The sequence below is a fragment of the Podarcis filfolensis genome (genome assembly GCF_964270895.1).
Source record: "Podarcis filfolensis genome assembly, chromosome: 3".
Lineage (NCBI taxonomy): Eukaryota > Metazoa > Chordata > Lepidosauria > Squamata > Lacertidae > Podarcis > Podarcis filfolensis.
The window spans coordinates 72,527,438-72,548,279 of NC_139606.1; the positions used below are offsets into that span (position 1 = coordinate 72,527,438).

General features: G+C 42.1%; 1 protein-coding gene across 5 annotated transcripts in view; it reads right to left on the minus strand.

Annotated features, from left to right (window-relative positions):
* The window catches only part of RPS6KA2 (ribosomal protein S6 kinase A2), a 176,758-nt gene that overhangs the window by 54,045 nt on the left and 101,871 nt on the right, over positions 1 to 20,842 (minus strand). For all 5 annotated transcript variants that reach the window (XR_014546172.1, XM_083605860.1, XM_083605862.1 and 2 more), the window contains 2 exons: positions 12,836 to 12,952; positions 11,050 to 11,131 (listed from right to left, as the gene is read on the minus strand). Coding sequence is in view for 4 of the 5 variants with exons in the window: in XM_083605860.1 (XP_083461986.1) it covers positions 11,050 to 11,131; positions 12,836 to 12,952 (199 nt within the window). In the remaining variant the exon portion in view is untranslated. The remainder of the gene's footprint in view (positions 1 to 11,049; positions 11,132 to 12,835; positions 12,953 to 20,842) is intronic.

Consider the following 20,842-nt stretch of genomic DNA (forward strand, 5'->3'; position numbering starts at 1 on the left):
GCTCGTAGGATTTAGAAATTAAACATTTTCATATGGTTTGTACTAAATGGAAAACATTCAGGAGACTTACTAGCCTGTGATTATTTCATAGGGATAAAGACATTAAACCTAACTATCAAGCTTTAACTAACTTCTAAATCCTAAGAGGTAATTGACTCTTTGACACAGTTCTGGCTGAGAGAATTATGGACCTGTGTAGAAAAATATACTACTGGTTATAACTTTCTCTGTGAGCCAGAGCTATGTTTGGCCCATTTGTTCCTAATAGAGGCTGTGTCTTCAGTTTATCATGTATGATTTGCCTCACCATGAGAATGTGTCTGTTGGATTTCTGCCTACTGTGTGGTTTCCAAAAGAAAAGATTTTGGGGGGAGATAGAAGCCTTTGTGCAAAGAACAAACTCATTTAATGTACTTTTAAAAGAAACAGACTTGGCCACCTGATGGTCCCTGGGAAGACATCCCAGTAGCCATAGGTGCCATGGTCAATGGTGATGTACACTCCAAAAGGAAGATAATGGCCCAAGAGGGATGGAAATTGGTATGCTCAGGATTTGGAATCAGATAGCAAGGCAAGGACCTTGGACAAGGACTAAGATTCTGGTTCAGGACCATGGTTAGCAGTCCTGCAGCTGAGATAGAAAAAGCACATTGTCTTAACAGGGTCATAGAGCAACTGGCAGACCTTTCTAGCCTGGGCTAGGTAGTAAAAATGAAAACCCCACCCACTGACTGCTGCCTTTCATCAACTGAAGAACCGACTGTAAGTGTTATCTTTGACAATAAATACTTAACTATCTGCATTCCTTTGGCTGGGAAGCACCCTTGACAACAGGAATCTGAAAAACATGGCAGGCCTGGCTGAAACATAGCATTTGGAAGACAAGAACTCCTGGCTGTTTTGATAAGTTAACAAGGCCACGCTTCTAGAATTTTCTTATCTTCATTTTAAATTCCTCCTTCCCTCATTACATCTCCTGTAATAAACGCTCACTGCTCCCTTGGTTAAGGATTACAGAGGCTGGAGAAAGTGGGATCATGCAAATTGAATCGTTATATCATTGCACCGCTGCTATTAAGGAACAGGCAGATTAAACAATGACTAATGAAAAGCCAAAGTATTGTCAGTTGTATGAAAGGACATTGTCAGGGAAAATGAATGTTACTTCAGTGAAGAAGACTGACATGTTCTGCCTTTGCTTCTCTCACCCACAGCCCACTCTGAAAGTAACATCTTTAAGAAGGCATGCCTGGATAGAACACAGCTCTCTAATTGTCTTTGCTTCACATTGTCAAAGGAAAGAGAATTTCACAGGATGCTTGAAAGCAGTACAAAACAGACCCCACAGAAGATCTCCAAAAGCTTGAGCTGTGATTCCCAAGTTGTTGTTTTCCTCCCTGGGAAGTCTGTTGCAGATAAAATTGTTTCAGCCACACAGCCTCAGAAGGACGAGCTGCTTTCCTGCCTGTTGTAACTATATAGAATGGACACTAATGCATTACAGAAAAAAAAGGAAATGTCAAAAGGCATCATAACCCAAAGGAGACCTATTTGCACAGTATTTGCAAATGGTACTTTATACACTACAGATTCAAAATTAGGAATAATGGGATGAATTCAACATTGCACAAAGGCAATTGTTCCACCAGGAGAAGCATTTCAGCTTGCCCAATGGAAAGATCCCTCTTCTCCTCCCCCAATGCACTGTTCTAGGGGTTCTCCTGACCTCCTGCAAAAAACAATTTCGGGGGGATACAGGGGGAGGAGAGAGGGGAAAGCTCTGTTGTACGAGCAGGAGTCATTGCATGGGGTTTCTGATGAAAGGACTCATTAGTTGTGTCCCATCCAAATATTATAATTTAATTAGAAATACAGAACATCTCACCATTGCGATCAGGTGATGTGTCTGCTTGCTCAGTCTGATGCACAGGTGCTACCTGTTGATGGGCAACTTCAAGGTCCCTTCTGCTCTCTCTTCTTAGGGTTCTTTATTTTTAAAGCAGACTTGGACTGGACAGCCCTTCAAATACAGGGGTGTCCTTTGACAGTGCTCTACAATAACAACATGTTTAGTGCTATACAAATGTATACCCTAAACAAGCCTAAATAAACCTGCTATGGAGTGAGCAGGGGATATGCATCCAAATAAACATGCTTAGGACTGAATTGATAAGGTGAGAAGCCAAGGCTGAGCAGCACTGCAGCCAATTCAAATGTGTGAATGGGTTGGTGCTGTGCACAGTCACATAAGCTTTCAGGCTTCCCTTATGCATTAGTGCAAAATGCAGGGAAACTGGGGCTTTCTCTCTTTCAGAGCCAATTCTTATATGGAATCTGGCCCAGGAGCATCAAAACTAGCCAGGCCATTAGTTCCTTGTGGGTTGGCAACACTTCCTTTAAATTTTGTGTGTTTGTCATTCAAGACCTAATAGCATAGCTATGAAAAAGCACTATCCTGATAATGCTATATAAGATACAGAAATATATTCACATCTGTCTTCTTGCTGAGCAATTGTAATTAATTGCTGGAGAGACAGTGTCCTATGAAGATACCCTTCAAATATTAGAAAACAAGTGCTGATACAACAGAAAAGGATTACTCCTTATGAATCTTAAATTGCAGGGATGCAGCATCACAATAACCCCAAACCATGGAGCACCATCTGTTCAAAAGGCACCGAGGGGGGGGGGGGAGCGGAATCAATGATAAAGTGATGGCCATAGTTTAGGAACAAAGTTTCACGTCACAGATGTAGCTTTCCTCTTTTAATAGCTCAGCAAACAATGATCTTATGTAACAGAATCCAACTTCCACAGAATAACCTCAGCAAATGGTATTCTTACGGTGCTCTTTCCAATCTTAGCAATGTTGTTCTTATATAATATCATCATGTTGGTCTGCTATTACGAGATTCTTGCTTTTAGTAATAAAAGCAAAAGGAATAGTGGGTGTGCAGGGAAGAGAGGTGAGGAAAGGAGAAAAAGCAGAAAGGTAAGAAGGATTTGGGAGGTGGCCATAGCTCATCAGCAGAGAGCATGTTTTGCCTGAAGGTGGTCACAGGATAAATCCCGTACACTTCCAGCTAAAAGGATCAGGTAGCAATTGATATGGAAAAGATCTCTGCCTATGATTCTTTAAAGCTGCAGCCAATCAGAAGAGATATTACTGGGCCGTGTGGGAACATGATGTGACTTGCCTAGGGCAGCTCCCTATGTTGTTTCTTCTCCCCATATCCCCTCCTCTCTCACACACACACATCAAATCACACCAATTAATACGTTTCTATACAGGAAATCTGCCAACATGGCAATATGGTCTACATCAGGGTCATTCATATGACACATTCCTAAAGACCAAAAACAGCCGATTTCTCAACACAGCTGAGGATGAAGGATAATGGGGAATGAGAAAAAGCCAAAATAACTGCCATTAGACTAGGTTACAATGCTCCCGCCAACAGCCTTTGAGTTTATTGCTAACAAGAACTTAGGCATTTCCACTCAACTTCTGACATGGTAATACATGCTTAATTCTGAACTGATTTAGTGCTTCTGGGAGTGGGTAATTCAAAATACTTCCTTAAACCTTTAATTAAGCTGTCATAACAACTGCCCTTTGATGCCAAAAAATGACATGGTGCTGCCTGACAGGAATTCTGCTGGTTTCTGATTTAAAATCCCTGCTAAGCAATCTCAGTGGTTGTAATGGGGTCATTCAGCGTTAAAGCAATCAGAATAGAGCAGAAATGGATTCACAGTGGAGCCTGTACCATTGCCTTGATTACATTACTCCCTGCCATTTTTCACTGAATAGTAGCACTTGCATAGTTAGCACTACACCAGAGTTATTGTGAATGAATGAAAAGCTTTTAAATAGAAAATCTAAAAAAATGCACAATTGAAATCACGATTTCAGGCTTTTTACAAGTCTTAGGAGTTTTGGTTTAAAACAGGGGCAGCAAACTTCAGGCTTAAGGGAACTGTTTTGTTCTTGGGTTTTTACTAGAACCTTGAAATCCATCAACAAGAGCCGCATTCAAAATGGCGGTGCAAGAGAGTTTGGAATTAAGGAGCGGGGTATCCTCTGAGCCAGGAATTGGTTTTTATGACCAGAAGGATCCGACAGCACTTTCGCACACAAATCCACTCCTGATCCTTACCGTCTTTCTTTGTTTCAGGAACCTAATTTGTGCACGGAGTCTTTTTGTTCTTGCTTTTGTTAAACTATTATTAGTCAGAAACCCTTGCTGATCAATAAAAACCACCCCTAAATCTACCAGTAGATCCTCATCTACCTTCTGTTCCCACCTCACCCAAGTTTAAAATACTGTGTATCATATCAATTTTGGTAGCTCAAGAAAACTGCTAGCACATTTGCAAAGCTAAGCAGGATCTTGCATGGTTTCAAATTGGAGGGGAACAGCATGTTGCAGTTCTTTCATTGCAGGGGTTGGACAAGATGACCCTCGGGGTCCTTTCCAGTTCAATTATTCTATTAACCTTTCATTGATAATATTGTCAGCTATTGCTAACAATCGCCACAGTTTGGCTCAGAAGGTTACTCTAGTGCAGTCTTGACCATAAGTTTTGAAGAGGATGTTAAAAACACACGCACATCCAAATTAGCACACGTACATTCTCAAAGCCATTTAATGCAGAATGATTATTCTCTTTAATATATCCTAATTGTGGCAAGCCGGAAGTGGCTGGGAATGGGGGTGGGGTGGGGATGGGGCATAGCAGCCTTATGCATGTTCCAGCATCGCACATGATGACTTGGAATGCAACCTCCGCACAAATTGGGGGTTGCCTGTATAAAAATTTAGACGTACTGTCAGAGAGGAAGTTAACCATAAGCAAACTAAAAATAATAATAAAGGACAGAGATGTGAGAGCCTAACTGGATGGGGCGCAGGCTTCCTGGTCTACCCCCTATCAGAGCCCCTGCTGATGAGCATTCTCCAATGGAAAGTCACTACAGCTCCAAACCACATGCCTTAGAATAAACCATTGACTGCACGAGGCAATAGAAACTAAGGAAACCCAGAATCACAGGGCACCTGAACATCCAGGAACTCAAAGAACAAGTTTCCCAATATGTTGCTGAGAAGATATTTATTTCCCAGCTTTCTGACTCACCCTTCTCATTAAGTGCCTTCTATCACATGGGAGAAGAAAAGGGCGGACACCACTTAGGTACATGATTCAGCACATAGCAATAAAATTACTTTAATCTAATAGTGTTCCTGGAAAGTTGCAGATTTAAGTGCTCCATGCGTTGCTCTGTTCCCCCAAGTGTCAACTGCCACTTAGGTAGGAATAGTGGCATTTTCAGCACTGAAAACTATTGTGCTGCTAACACTTTAATGCTTCATCCAATGAATGCTATCATCCTTTTCACTTGACAGCTGGTGGTGACAAATCTTGTAAGCCATCACATATATAAAGAGAAGTTCCATGCAGCTCACTGAAACAACAACAAAAACACCTTTTATGCCACAATTCCATCAAAAATTAAAGCTGTGTATAACAACACACACACACAAACACACAACCAGATTCACAGATCACTGGCTAAAGGTAAAGAAAAGGTGTCTCCCTCTTTCAACTGTCTGCATAAGAAACTTAGAAAAGTTTTCAGCAATGGGCTAAAAGTTAACCCTGAGGGTGCCTGCTGAAAGTCTGTTGGAAGAGCATTCCACAAGGCTGGGCTGATGGCACTGAAGGAATGGATTTGTACTGAGCCTCACAAACTTGGGGGATAACCAAAGACGCTCCTGTAGAGGATCTCAGTGTGTGAGGCGGGGTATAAGTGTTCAGGCGGCCTCCTCTTAAAGCCTACTTTGGCTTTTTGAAGTAATTGCTACCGCTAAAACCAAGTTGGGTATGAAATTTGAAATGCACTTTTAAGAATAGCATTCCAGGCAAAAACACATTGAACCTTGAAATGAGGGCCACATTAAAATTTCTGAAGGATAAAAAATCCTTTCTGAAGGAATCCCAGTAGTGCAAGGGTAAGGAACCTCACCCCTGGGCAGAGGAAGGAGAGGTAGCAAATGCCTTTCAGGCCTTCCAATCTGGCATATAAGACTGTGCGCAGGCTACAGTACAAAATAAGAGTCCACTTGCTGCCCTACCCACCACTGGCATGTGGCCCCTGGATGGCTACTATTAAGGAATGTGACCCTTGGTCTGAAAAGGCCCCACCCCCACAGATACGATCAGTGCCAGATTTACTTATAAGCTAAACAAGCTATAGCTTAGGGCCCACTCTCTTGGGGGCCCAAAAAAAATTTTAAGGAAACAAATTGGATGTACATTTCCAAAATCTAAGATAAAAAACAAATAAAATAAAACCTACATATAGCAACAGTGTTTTGTGTTGTATCGGCTCCTGTGGTGTAAGTAATGGGCCCCGCCTGCTAGCCTGCTCCCTAAAATATCACTGGTTTGCTCATTTCTATATATAGGGTGCCTACATTCTGCATGGACTGGTTGCATGGCAACATGTAGCATGCAGCTGCAGACTGCAATGCAGCACAGTTGAATGTAGGTCAAGCTGTTGTACCTGTTATCTAATATTAAAGAGTGCTTGTAGACTTTTTACAAGATCGGGCAGCATAGACTAAGAGTATGAGTCTTATGCCTACTGATTGATTTCATGTAATACATAATTTATTTGTTTTGATCCCATTATAAAATTACTTTAGAAAAATTTTCATCTTTATTATTTAGTAGGCCTATATTATTATTTACTAGTACAGTTCCCTATTACTCCCACTTGCTACTATAATAATAATAATAATAAAATAAATTTTATTTATATCCCGCCCTCCCCAGCCGAAGCTGGGCTCAGGGCGGCTAACAACAATAAAACAATACAAAAGTACAACACAAACAACGCTCTAAAATCATTCATTATAAAATTAATTAAGTTCAAGCCACTGGCCACTATTGGGCCAGAGCTCCGCGAAGATTGCCGAGGGAGGGAGTCAGGCTGTGCCCTGGCCAAAGGCCTGGCGGAACAGCTCTGTCTTGCAGGCCCTGCGGAAAGATGTCAAGTCCTGCAGGGCCCTAGTCTCTTGTGACAGAGTGTTCCACCAGGTCGGAGCCACAGCCGAAAAAGCCCTGGCTCTAGTTGAGGCCAGCCTAACTTCTCTGTGGCCTGGGACCTTCAAGATATTTTTATTTGAAGACCGTAAGTTTCTCTGTGGGGCATACCAGGAGAGGCGGTCCCGTAGGTACGAGGGTCCAAGGCCGTATAGGGCTTTAAAGGTTAAAACCAGCACCTTAAACCTGATCCTGTACTCCACCGGGAGCCAGTGCAGTTGATATAGCACCGGATGAATGTGATCTCGCAGCGAAGACCCCGTAAGGAGTCTCGCTGCAGCATTCTGCACCCGCTGGAGTTTCTGGGTCAGTCTTAAGGGCAGCCCCACGTAGAGCGAGTTACAATAATCCAGTCTGGAGGTGACCGTCGCGTGGATCACAGTGGCTAGGTCAGGGCGAGAGAGGTAAGGAGCCAACTGCTTAGCTTGGCGGAGATGGAAAAATGCCGCCTTTGTTATAGCTGCAATCTGCGCCTCCATGGAAAGGGAGGTGTCGAAGATTACACCCAAACTCTTAACGGACGGTGCTGGCACTAACTGCGCCCCCGCAAGAGATGGGAGTTGCCCCCCCAATCCCATATCGTCCCGTCCCAGCCACAGGACCTCTGTCTTCGAAGGATTTAGCTTCAACCGGCTCCCACGTAACCATCCAGCCACAGCTTCCAGACATCTGGTCAGTGTGTCTGGGGCCGAGTCAGGATGGCCATCCATCAACAGATAGAGTTGGGTGTCATCGGCATACTGATGGCAACCCAGCCCAAAACTCCGGACAAGCTGGGCGAGGGGGCGCATAAAGATGTTGAAAAGCATTGGGGAGAGTATCGCACCCTGAGGTACTCCACACACCAAGGAGTGGCGCGATGACAATTCCCCCCCAAGCGCCACCCTCTGTCCCCGACCAGAGAGAAACGAGCACAGCCATTGAAGGACTGTGCCCTGGATCCCCACGTCGGCAAGGCGGTGGTCCAGAAGTTCATGATCGACCATGTCGAAAGCTGCTGACAGATCTAGAAGAATCAGCAGCCCCGACCCGCCTCGATCCAGCTGTCTACGAAGATCATCTGTTAGGGCAACCAGAGCTGTCTCGGTCCCATGACCAGCGCGGAAGCCAGACTGGAATGGATCCAGAGCCGATGTTTCATCCAGAAACCCACCAAGCTGTTCAGCAACCGCTCTCTCAATCACCTTACCCAGGAACGGAAGATTCGAAACCGGGCGGTAATTGGATAGATCTAAAGGATCTATATATAAATATGATAATTATATTAAATATTTTACTTACTTATAAAGGGCCTCATCAAACCTAAATCCGGCCCTGGATACAATGTTATAATCATCCTATCGAGAAAGGTGGGGACAGGACCTTTCAGCAATATTTCAGACTCCATTCAGACATCTTGCCAGTATGGCAGCAACATCTGAGCTATATGCTTGCTGACCTTCCAATCGCTTCTAGCTCCACAGTACAGAATCCTGATACCTTATCTGCCATTCTAGACTCCCACCATGTGCTCTCCTCTGCTGTCCATTTGCCTACAAACTCCTGAACCCACCAGGACTTTAAGATACATTCTGGATCTCCCATCACCACTAGGGAATGGGTTTTGGTAGATGTTATTATCCTTGGTCAGGAGACTGAGGCTGTGGTGATGTGGTCAAAGGCACCTGATCCACGTGCTGAACCACACCACAAAAAAATAGATTTTTAGGTTCAACATGGTGACCATAACATCACATATTATTAGGACCACAGTTTTACCGGATATAACCAATTCCAGAAATGGCTTCTGCTGTTGAAACATTTATTTACATTTTTGCATTCAACAGAAATATACTACCACACACTTGCATACTAAACTCATCTCTCTAGTGCTATAAATAAGCCTTATTGTAATGGTGGGGAAAATGATTCACGCATATTTAGCAAGTAGGAAATTATTTCTTGGTTCACATGCTCTGTGGTGAGAAAAGATAAAACAGATTCAGTGACCTCGCCCTGAACCCCAGCTACTAACAAGAATAAAATGGGAAACTGAACAACATTTTATTTTCTGTAAGGGCAAATAGTATTATCTTTGTTACGCAGACTGAGTTACCGTATCTACAACAGACAGAGTGCCACTCTTTCCCCCCTCTCGATTCAATTTCCCCACCCCCACCCCATCATAGTCAGTATGTGGCTTTCTTTGGTTATGCTGTTTGGCCATTGTGAACACAAAATGCAAGTATATCTTCAGGCAGTAGAGGCAACAAACTGGCAAGTCAGAGATGCTCCTTCCTTTTGTCAGAGAAAAGAAGAAGCCATTATTTTTCTATAGCTGGGCCTGCAATTTGGTACCCCAAAATACCTCAGCTACAATTTATGGCTGGTGCAGACAATACTGATGTTTGTTGACTAATTTGTGTGTTCTTTTAGGGCCTGGGAAGCCAATGTGGTGATTTCCAGATATTGGTGGACTCCAACTCCCATCAGCCTCAGGCAGCATGGTCAATGGTCGGGGGTCCTCATGGGAGTTGTAGTCCAACAACACTCATGCAGGCTACCCCTGTTTTAGGGGAAAGGCAATGAATAGTTATTATCTTTTGCATCTGCTTATATAAGGATGTAAAGTAGTCCTTATATTAGTGTGGTGCTTTTTAATTACTGATATAAATAAAGTAAAATAAGTGAAAAAAGGATGCTTGGCGAATATTCCTAGGTCTAATTAAAACTAAGAGAGGGGTGGTTTTCTATTCATTCTTACTCCCAGCTTAAAATAAATGGAAGCAGGTATGGGCTGATTGGCAATATTCTTTAAAAGTCCCAGATATGCAATTGCACAGAAGCAAAAAGCTTTGTATATATGTTTGTGTGTAATGGTGAGAACAGAGAGTTTTACCTGACATGATGTTGGGTGCAAAGCTTTCTAAATCATACTGACTAGTGTTGAAACCTGTTTACTTACTTACTTACTTACTTACTTTTCAGAAATACCCCACTTATAAAAGAAACTCAAAGTGGCTGACAAAAATCATGGACTCCATAAAACACAATAAAAAAGGATGACATCTTAATTACAGGTGTCTCTAGGGTACAGGCAATTGTTGACAAAGTGATGATTTACCTAACATCTCAAGATCTCAAGTCATGTAGGGCTTTGTAGGTCAAAAAGAGTGCATGAAATTGGGCCCAGGGGCAAATCAAAGACCAATGCAGGTAAGAAAGGACTGGTGCAATGTGTTCACAGTAATGGAATCATGTGACATGCATCATCATTGTTTCATTGCTTCCTCGCCCTGCCCCTAAGCAGCAGCCAAGGACGTGGAGCAGGGTGATGTGATGATACCACATCAGAGGCTTCCATCAGTTCATATTTTCAGGGAGAGAAAGGGGAACTTCTTTTCACCTGCAACTTCATTGTGGGTGTCATCATGCCCTTCAAGACTGAATTAAAAGATGTAGACCTGAGGCGTAATCAATGCTGTCACACTCAGGGATGGCATAGGCATGGGGTAAAGTTAATTAGTCTGTGCACAACAAGGGAACTATGAGAAAGAAACAGCCCACCGCCTCTCCACAGGAAGGAGGCAATATACCAAATAACAAACCAGGAGTCAGTGCCATTTGTTCATCAGTAAGCCTAAAATAAATGTAAATACTATAAGTGGAGATTATAAGGGGAGATAGAAGGAAGGTTTCAAAACACCTACTAAATGTTTGAATTTCCACCTTCCTTTGTCATACATGATAAGCAGAAAACTATACGGCTAGCCTGCTTTATCCAGAGCTACCTATCTTGATGCAGAGAAATGAAAGATCCAAACCCATAATGCAGTATCTAGAATTATGTGATGTTTTATGCCACAGGAATACATACAGCAACTTCAAATACAACAGTCTTTTGCCTGTTAACAGCAGGCTGTATTTTACATACATTTGGAGACCAATTAAACTTCCTACCTTTCAGAGTTGCTTTCTTAAGTACCTTCATTGCATATAGCTGCCCAGCATCAGATCCTTTAACTTTCCTCACTAAAAACACCTGAAGTGAAAAAAAGCACAAAAAGCAATAAATTAATGTATGTTTATTATTGTTGTTGTTCATTTCATTTCTACGCCCCTTTATGTTTTTAAGAAAAATACCCTCCAAAGCAATAACATATATTAAAACATTTTTTAAAAAATCCAGAATAAAACATTACTAAAGAAAGTCAGATATAAAATATACATTCCAAGCAGCATAATTAACAGGAAACTAAAATATTATCTTAAAGATTTCAAATGAAAACATTACAAAGGAGGTCAACTACAGAATGCACATTTAACACAGCAAAGTTAACCAACTTAAAACAAAAATCTGAAACATGTTTACATGAATGGTTTTTGTAGCATTCATGCACTGGAAATTAATACTGATTAAATTTCAAGTAAGTGTGTAACCTCATTTCATAAAAACCATTCCCAAGCTGGTGCCCTTCAGGTGTTCAAGCACAACTCCCATTATTCCAGACCACTGGCCTTGTCGGTGAGGCTGCTGGGTGCTGTAGTGCAACAACATCTGAGCCAGGTTGCTACAGAATGTGGAAAAGGCCTTCAGTGTTGGTTACTAGTCATTTGTTAGCTGTTCCCTGATATAGAGTGTATTATCAGATTTTATTGTATTCCCCTCAAAACAGATGAGTCAGACAGGGAACACTGTGTGCTAAGAGAACATGAAAATAATTATAAAACTGCAGAAAAATACAACAAATGACAATGTGTTCTCTTTCAAAACACCACTATGCCTTATTGCTTTTAAAGGGAACCATGATCTACAAAATAATTTCCTATAACTCCATCAACTAAAAAGAAAGAAAGAAGTGGAACTCTTTTGTGGAGCCATTTTAACACACACACACTGCACTGGTTTGGCCAGGGGCAGGAACATTAGCCATTGTATTGGAGATCATATGGATGTGGCTGCAGAGTAAACATATTACTTATCTTTAAAGAGGGATTGGATTTGAAAAGCCAAATGAGGATGGAAGCGGGGCAGGAATCAGAACAGATTATACACAGGCAGGATCACACCCAAGACCCGGCTTGTCTCCCTTTCCACTGCAAGACCACATTGTGCCTCCCACATGGCATGTGTGGAAGGAGCCATTCAGTTTCCATGGTCAGGCAGCCCTGCTGTATCATGGCACAGGGCAGACCTGGACTGACAGGCTCAATCAGTGCTTTGGACAGTTTTCTGAGTGGGGCTAGGGAGCAGAACATAAAATACATGGTGACATGTCAACATCAGAGTGCTGTAAATTTCCCTATCCCACGCAGTTGGTTACCGCTTGTACAAGACAGTGCAGTGACATCCCCTTATCCATTTTGCCTTACTAAACATTACCAAGGAAGAGTGGAAGAGGCGATGACATAGTGCTAATGCTTTGATGGCAGCCATGCATCAACTGTAGTATCTGTTTTGCCCAAAGTGACCTGATGAAGTGTTGAGGACTCATAGTACTTACAAATTTAAGTTAAATGTGCTAAGTAAGAAGGAGGAAGATGAGTATATTTCCTTCCAGTGCATCTTACTGCTTTGGAAGAAACTAAAAAGAGGGGGAAAGTTACTCAAACCTCATTGACTGTTTCTCCCTCGGACTCTCCAAAGCAGATCTTAAGAGGGTATGAGCTAAGGATCAAGTTGTTTCTTGAATTTAGTGCTGATTCCAGATTCTACCTTAGCATATTGCACATTGTAAAATCTTACCTTTCCATAGGAGCCTTGCCCCAACACTTTGAGCAGCTCAAACTGTGATGGGTCTGCCTTTTCAAAACCTTCTTTTACATGATGACTGATGTCTATCTCCTTCACAATACCTTCTTCCTGTGAATAGGAGAGAAACAAAGCAAAGCACACTTCTTAGCATGGATAAAACAAATTATATCACTTATTCTAACAGCTACCACCTTTATTTCTTTTCGTTTTTTTACTGAGAGACCAAGAATGCTACTCCTAAAACTATTAACACCCTCTCTTTTTCACACATTTTTTTTTGCAGAATATATTGAGTCTGAATGTGAGACATCAAACTATGTCTTACTTCTACCTAGGATATATAGCTAGCTAAAAAGAGAACCTGCAAATTGAAATAAAAGAATCAGTTCCTGAAGCTGTTGGGCTCAGCCAATCAGCCGAGCAAGATCACATATTTTGTTAAAACTAGGAACAGGGAAAGAATAGGTAAATTTTTATGCTACTGCATTCTTAGAGCACTTGGGCATCAGAAGGCCTGCCAGCAGACATCACACATGTTCATCTCTATAGAATCAAAGAATTGTAAGGTACCCAAAGGGTCATCTAGCACAACCCCATGCAATGCAGGAATCAGAATTAAAGAATCCCTGGCAGAGGCCCATCCAACTTCTGTTTAAAAACTTCCATCACCTTCTGAGCTATAGTCCATTTCACTGTAGAACAGTTCTTAGTGTCAGAAAGTTCTTCCTAATGTGGAATTTCCTAATGTGGAATCTCCTTTAATGTAATTTGAACCCATTGGTTCAAACTGTAATATTTTCGGTTATAAAGGTGGATGAAAGAAACCTTGATTATAGGTAGGCAAGGGAGAGAAAATATTGCTTCATACTCTCCAGGAAGTAGAAAGAGATGTTGCCTACACTTATCTCTCCATACAAAGAAATCTGCAAATTACGCAGGTCATCAGGAAAACAAGGACACAGCACTATCTGTTTTTTGCTGGCATTTGCAGAGGCAGCATCAGCCCAGATAAATAAAAGATAAAAAAGCAGCCTTCCTCCCTTTTACCTCCACAGTTTGAACTTTTCCACTTCTTATGCACTTCTTTGCTACTGATACTTTAAAAAGTTTATTTGATAAGACAATGGCAACTACCTGAGTGCAGCGGCGGAGGAAGTCGCTCGGGTGCCTGGGGTGGCGCGCCCATAGGGACGGGGTGCACCAGGGGCCTCCGGAGTCTGCCTACCTCCTCCCACTCAGCTGCCCTACAGCTGGGGGAGAGGCAGCAGGCGGACTGTTTGGGCAGCGCAGAGCCTGCATGCGCCCAAGCCACTGCGTCTCCCTCAGGAGAGACACGTGGCTTGGGTGCGCTGCAGGCCCCGCAGTAAGTGCAGCCCGGCAATTTGTCACCCCCTCAGTGGTGACACCCAGGGTGGCCAGCACCCATCGCACCTCTTCCTACCCGCCCCTGCCTGAGCGCTAAAGAAAGGGTAGTAGCTTCCACATTCTAAACAGAGGGGAAGTTTTTAAGACTGAGCAGAAGAAATCAACACCTGCTATGTTGGAAAGTTATCTGATGAAGGCTGCAGCTCACTTGTGCCCTAAAGCTGGATTATCATTTGTGCATGGAATTTTATGCAGCAACATCTATACAGAATCATATAATTAATGTAAGTTAGTGTATTGTAGAGATGGGCTGGCCTTACACAGTAAGTTCTTACTGAAAGCTGAAAGGCTGGCTCATTTCACTATGGGGTATTTGTGTGTACAGTATTTCTATTTAAATTACAGTAATTATTTTTAAATCTGTACCTATACATATGAATTAACATTCTTTTATTTCTTTTTTCATTATGCATTTTTTTCTCTTTGGGGGATGGTTTGTTCCTGCCTTGTCCTTGTTATCTATAATTTAAGCAAACTGTAGGTCCCAGAGTTTTAATGTCATGGGAAAGTGTGGTTTGTTTGGAATCAGAAACAAAAGTTTCCAATTTCCTTCAGATAAAGAGAAAGGAGGAGAGGGGAAACAGAACTGCATCAGCCTGAGCTGACACAGCAATGAACAGGCACAGCAACATGGTGGGGCCCAAGGGCCTGACCAGGGGCATTCTGAGGAACTGAAGATGGCTAAAGGCTGCTTTGAGCAGTGCCTGCCCATTGCCTTAGTGCAGAAAAAAGGAAAAAGTAATGCCTGTCCATGCTGCCATCTGACACCATCCGGCAAGCTTCAGGGTATGTGGGGGTCCCTACCATATTCCAGGGTGGTATGCCTTACCTTTGAGAGGACCCTATGCATATATTAGTGCGGGACAGGAAAGTTGGGATTTGCAAGTGCCAGGATTCTCGTGATGCAGGAGTCCTGGAAGCTTGTGGGATTTGTTTTGATAAAATCTCTTTATTTACAAATGTAAAGGTTGGGGTGAGGAGGAGCAGGCACGTAAGCAGTGCTAGTTCCTAAAATAGCACCAGTCCCTCCAAACAGCAGCAGCCCCTCAAGACAGCTTCCTGGCAAGCCACTGCAAGAGATCTTTTTGTGACAAAACAGAAGCTGTAAAACTGTTCCCTTCAGCAACTACCTAGGCAGAGGGGCTGTGACCTGAATTCCAGTGGCCTGGAGTAATTACCAGCCATCAGAGACCATACAAGACATGCACCTTCTGCTCTCAAGTTATACAAAGACCTAGAGAGAAGGTTGTTTTGCAGAAGCCTGGAAGCACACTCACAACAAACAGAGAATGCTTAATGCTCAGGTTGCCCAAGTGTTTTTAGAGTGAGATCTAAATATCCCAGAAGATTTACAGATACTTTCACCATGTTTATGTAGCTTGGTGGATTTATGTAGCAGGGTTTTTTTCCACAGTCATTTAGCTAAATGCCTTAACCTCATCATTCTGCCAAAGCAAAGGTATTTGAATTTATGATATTCCATTACAAGCTGCTACAAAATTTCTTGCAAAACGAACACTCAATTAGCACATTTTCATTTTCCTTTATTAATCAAAGTAAACAAAATGCAGAAGAATTGTAAAACCTGATTTCCAAAAGAGAATTTTGTTGACTTTCATAATCTGAAAGATTCCACATCACCCTTCTGGATGTATTTTGTGTTTGTATCAGTAAAAAGATAGGTGAATTTGACACATTTTCAAATGAATTACATCAATTGATTACATCCTCAAATTAATTAGCATCTTGAGTTCAAATTACAATTTGTCTCTCATGATTCATGTAATAAACAGCATATTTTCATTGTATTAGAATATCCATTTCTTAAATATTAGTCAGTGAAAATGTTTGATAATATTTGCCTAATAGTAGGACCGACCCTTCACAGTGAGTTCATTACGGAAACAAAATCTGAACCAAGTTCTTACAGACTGAGAGCTCATTCTCCTAGCCACCATATGCAGCCGCTTCAAGTTAGGAAACGTTGCAGCTTTCTCCCCTGGGATCCACAGCTACTTTGATCTCTTCAACACATTTTGCCTTACTGCTTGCATACCCTTCTTGCTGCTTCACAACCTGCTCCTTTCCATCATGAAGAAGAGTTTGGATTTAAAAGTAATAAATATTATTTAAAAAAAGAAGAAGAAGAAGAGTTTGGATTTGATCTCCCGCTTTATCACTAACCTAACATTCTCCTTTCCTTTCCTCCCCCACAACAAACACTCTGTGAGGTGAGTGAGGCTGAGAGACTTCAAAGAAGTGTGACTAGCCCAAGGTCACCCAGCAGCTGCATGTGGAGGAGCGGAGACACGAACCTAGTTCACCAGATTACGAGTCTACCATTCTTAACCACTATACCACACTGGCTCTCTTAAAGTCCTACTGCACTGCAGCTTTTTTGGACAGCTCCACTGCATGGCAGCACAAGAGGTTTTCTGGACTTCTTGAGGGACTAATTCCTTGTTCAGAGTCCATGGAATGAGAGGACAGATAGATATCCCAGGTGTTCTGGATTTATATATTCAGACTTCAGAGAGACATCCAGTGCAAACAGGCTATTAAATCACTGAGTAAATGCAACTCCAACCCATCACAAACAAAGCTGGATTTACTGTGTTAAAACATTTTTTCCCTTCAAAAAAGGGCAACACCATAGCTGTTGTCTTAAGCATGGTTATCTGAAGTCACTGAGTCCTGACCCTGTTCACAAGCTGATGGGGGTGGGGAGACACATTACTTCCATCTCCTCCATCAAATCTCCTCGCTTGGTCCCACTGCCCTCCACACATTGGAGGGCAAATATTTGCAGTGGGGAGTCATCGTGGGGGCTCCCTGTGCTTATTTAGAGCCTAGCATGTTCAGGGTCCTCTATGAGTGCGGCGGGCAGCAGGGCTGGGCAACAGGGATTTAATGGAGAGGGTGGAGCTAGTGAACACATCCCTGCTGATTTTAATTACATGATGAGAGCAATGGCTACTTAGGACCTTAATTGTGAGTAATCATGTTTAGGAGTAGGATGCTAAGCTGAAAAGTGCTCCACTTTCTTGTAAAACCGACGTGCTGCTATCACTTGCTGGGTGAGAACATAACTCAGGAACATCTGACTCCGGCCACAATGGAATCTTTTGTGATGACAGCCTTAGTCGAAACTGCTTTAAGTCAAAACTGCCACAGAGCAAAGGCCAGCATGTCATCGGGCAAACTGAATTAAATGGACAAATTTTCTCCCAAACATAAGACCTCTTGTGATCAATGTTGTTCGTGCCCATTGACGCACAAAGAGCGCCGCTGTCCTTGCCAATTAAGTGAGCCAGCAATCGGCTACTGTGCAATGACTTGTAGCTCTTTGTGCTAAGTCTTGTTGTGGAGATTTGATTTCAGCGGGGGAATGCAGTTAGTGTCTTTAGCTCTTTTGTTGTAGCAAGAAACATACTTCAGCAAAGCATCATCTAAATAAAGCACTCTCTATGGTGAGTAAATGAAGTTCTGTGAAGAGCAACAACAGGAGAAAATGCCAAGGGGGGATGAATAATTGGTTCTGAAGATGGAGGGACTGGTGAAGAAGAAGAATTTGTCAGCAAGGCAGGAGAGAATGATTTTAGATTGGGTATTACTTAGTATGTTTTGGTTTCGTATGACCTGCCTTTAATTGGATATATTACTGAATTTTTGTTATTTGTTTACTTGTTGCTGTGGTTCCATAACAATTTGGAAACTCTTAAAAAACAATAATTTTTTTTAAAGAGAGGCAGGAGAGACAGAAAAACAGCTATAAGCGTATTCTGTAAATTCCACGATGTCAGCAGCCCTTCATTTTTTCTTTACAACATCCTCTTATTCCTAGCCCACAGTGACAAGCAAATTTCATTTTCTGGAACAGCAACATTTAGCAATTGCTATGATAGGCAATAGGCAGTCTGTGGTTAAATCTGGTTGTAGAGATTTTCAGTGTAAGTGAGGAGAGTGTGCAAGATGGACAGGACTGGAATACATTTTAGAGCCCCAAACCGTCCTTTTGAAGATGCTTGTTGAATCCATTGTTCCTTTAAGCAGGAAATCTGGGCCTGAGTTCAACATCAGGTCCTCCTCTTTTCCTACACGCATCCTCCTTATCCCAGTACTTCTTCCCCACTTCCATTTCTCCTCTCCCTGTGCTCCCGTTTTGTCCCGACTTTCTCTGTGCCAGCAATCCTTTGCTTCCTGTAGGCTTCTCAGCCTGAAAATATGATCCTGCTTCTTGCCGCACTGTGGCAAGATAAGTATTCCTCCAACCCCTTTGTAAAGGGGTTCCTTCTTCCTTCTGCAGCTACTTCCCCACTCTATATGCTGATGGAGGAGGCAATTCAAAGTGCTGGATTTGACCTATAAAGCCTTAAACAGCTCAGGACTGCAATACCTCAAGGACCGCCTCTTTCCATATGAACCTACCTGGACCCTGCGATCATCTTCTGAGGCCCTCCTTTGTGTGCTGCCTCCTCGAGAGGTCTGGAGGGTGGCAACACGAGAACGGGCCTTTACTGCAGTGGCTCCCCGTCTATGGAATGCTCTCCCCAGGGAAGTTTGCCTGGTGCCTTCATTATACACTTTTAGGCGCCAGGAAAAACATTCCTTTTTAACCAGGCCTTTGGTTGATCTGATTGACATCCAACACCCTTTTAGAATGTGGTTCTTTTTTTGGGGGGGGGGGTTTACTGGATTATTGTTTTTGGTTTGATTTTACACGCTGTGGTCTTGTTTGTGGGTATAGGGCATGTATAAATTGAATAAACAACAACAACAACAACAACACCATCCCTGGTGACTGGTCATCATCACTGCACTATGCCACTTCTGGCCTGCCAATGTTTACATCTTGTTGGGCCAGACGTGGTGGAGTGCAAAGATTAGCATCAGTCACAATCAATCCTTTAAGATGGCCCTTGGATGATCACCAGCCCATGTGTGTTATGAACATCAGTAAGTTAGGAAGAAAAGGCATTGGCTCCTTACCCTCACTTGCTGCAAAGAACTGACCATCTGGTCAATCCAGCTGCTGACTACCACTCTAAATTCTTAGTACTCTAGGAGAGATAGTCTTGCATGGAGTACCATTCTAAATAAATGAGGAAAACAACTCATACTTTTAAATAGAGCAAATGCAGGTGTTTATTATATAAGGTTTGTTGATGACAGCACTACTAGAGGGGGAAATGTCAAATATATTCCGCAATGACAGATTTTAAGTGAGAACTGGGTGTCACTGTCTGCGGCAGCTAATCAGCAAGATGAAGTACAAGTGGAACAATAATTATCCCCTCTTAATCATCCAGACCTGTCTATCACCTCTTCAATAAATATGAAGTTGCTAGACTTGTGCTTCCCAAGTATTTCACAACGAAAATACAACATCCAGGCTTGTTCCAGTTGGACTGTCTCTCCCTCCCCACAGACGCCAATTTTACACATTATACTGTTTGTCTTAGTAATAATTTAGTACTATTTATCCATTGCATTTATATACTGCCTTTCTGCCAAGGCACCCAAGGAAGTACATAAATGCAGTGAATAAATAAATAATATATTTCTTTTTGTGCACACTTTCCTCTAATACATGCATTTCTTTGAATGCTATTTGGTTGGAGAACTGCACCACAAAATTCAGATAACTGTGGATTTTAATGGACGGCTGTTTTTCAGTTCTCATATTATTTCAAAAACAATGTATTTGATAAATTCAGCTTTATATGCAAACTGAAATAAATTTATTCCACACCTCTAGTTACAACTGTACTGTAACACGACACACTTTACACGAAACCAGTACAACCGAAACTGTGGCACATTGTGCCTCATAACATCTAATTTCTTCTGCAATACAGCCTACAAAAGAAGGCTACGGAGTCTAGGCAATGATGTCTACAGTTTCAAAGATGTGATGCCTTCCTTATGCTTATTTGAAATAATAGAATTAGCTCTTTTGTATAGCCTTTTCCTCTTCCTCTTCCCAGGGTCTCTGTGGCTACAGATATGCTTCCTATTCTGACCTAGATCAGGAAAAAGAGAAGATAGGGCTCCCTCATGCTCCCAAAATAAAATGGCAGAATGCATAAAGGGCACACACGTTTCCGTTTCGCTAACTGCCTTTATTACTAAATGCACTGATCTACAATTTAAAATAGCTTTTTAGAAAGTACCTTTTGCATTTGGAGGTGATAATTAACCTAAGTGGGTAGCCCATTTGCCACGCTTCCTTTGGGGAAAGTGAAATGCCCTTTCTCATTCCCTCTTTCTCACTCCAATCGCAGAAATAGAAAAAACTTAAATGCCTCACAATTCCAGCACTAAACTAAGCAAACACTGAAATGAAATACCTACAAGGACACCTGAGAGGTGCAAAAATGAAATACCTTTCTAAACTATTAAATATATCCTCAAAGAAGCCTGGACATGTTTCATTTCCTTGACAGCTATTTCTAATCATGAGACCAGATTGCACAGTTTGCACAGAGACATATGCATGTTTTCAAATCTCCAAGCTTTTTTTGTTCTTTCATACACTCATTTTACCTCCCACTTCTTGGAGAATAACAAGAT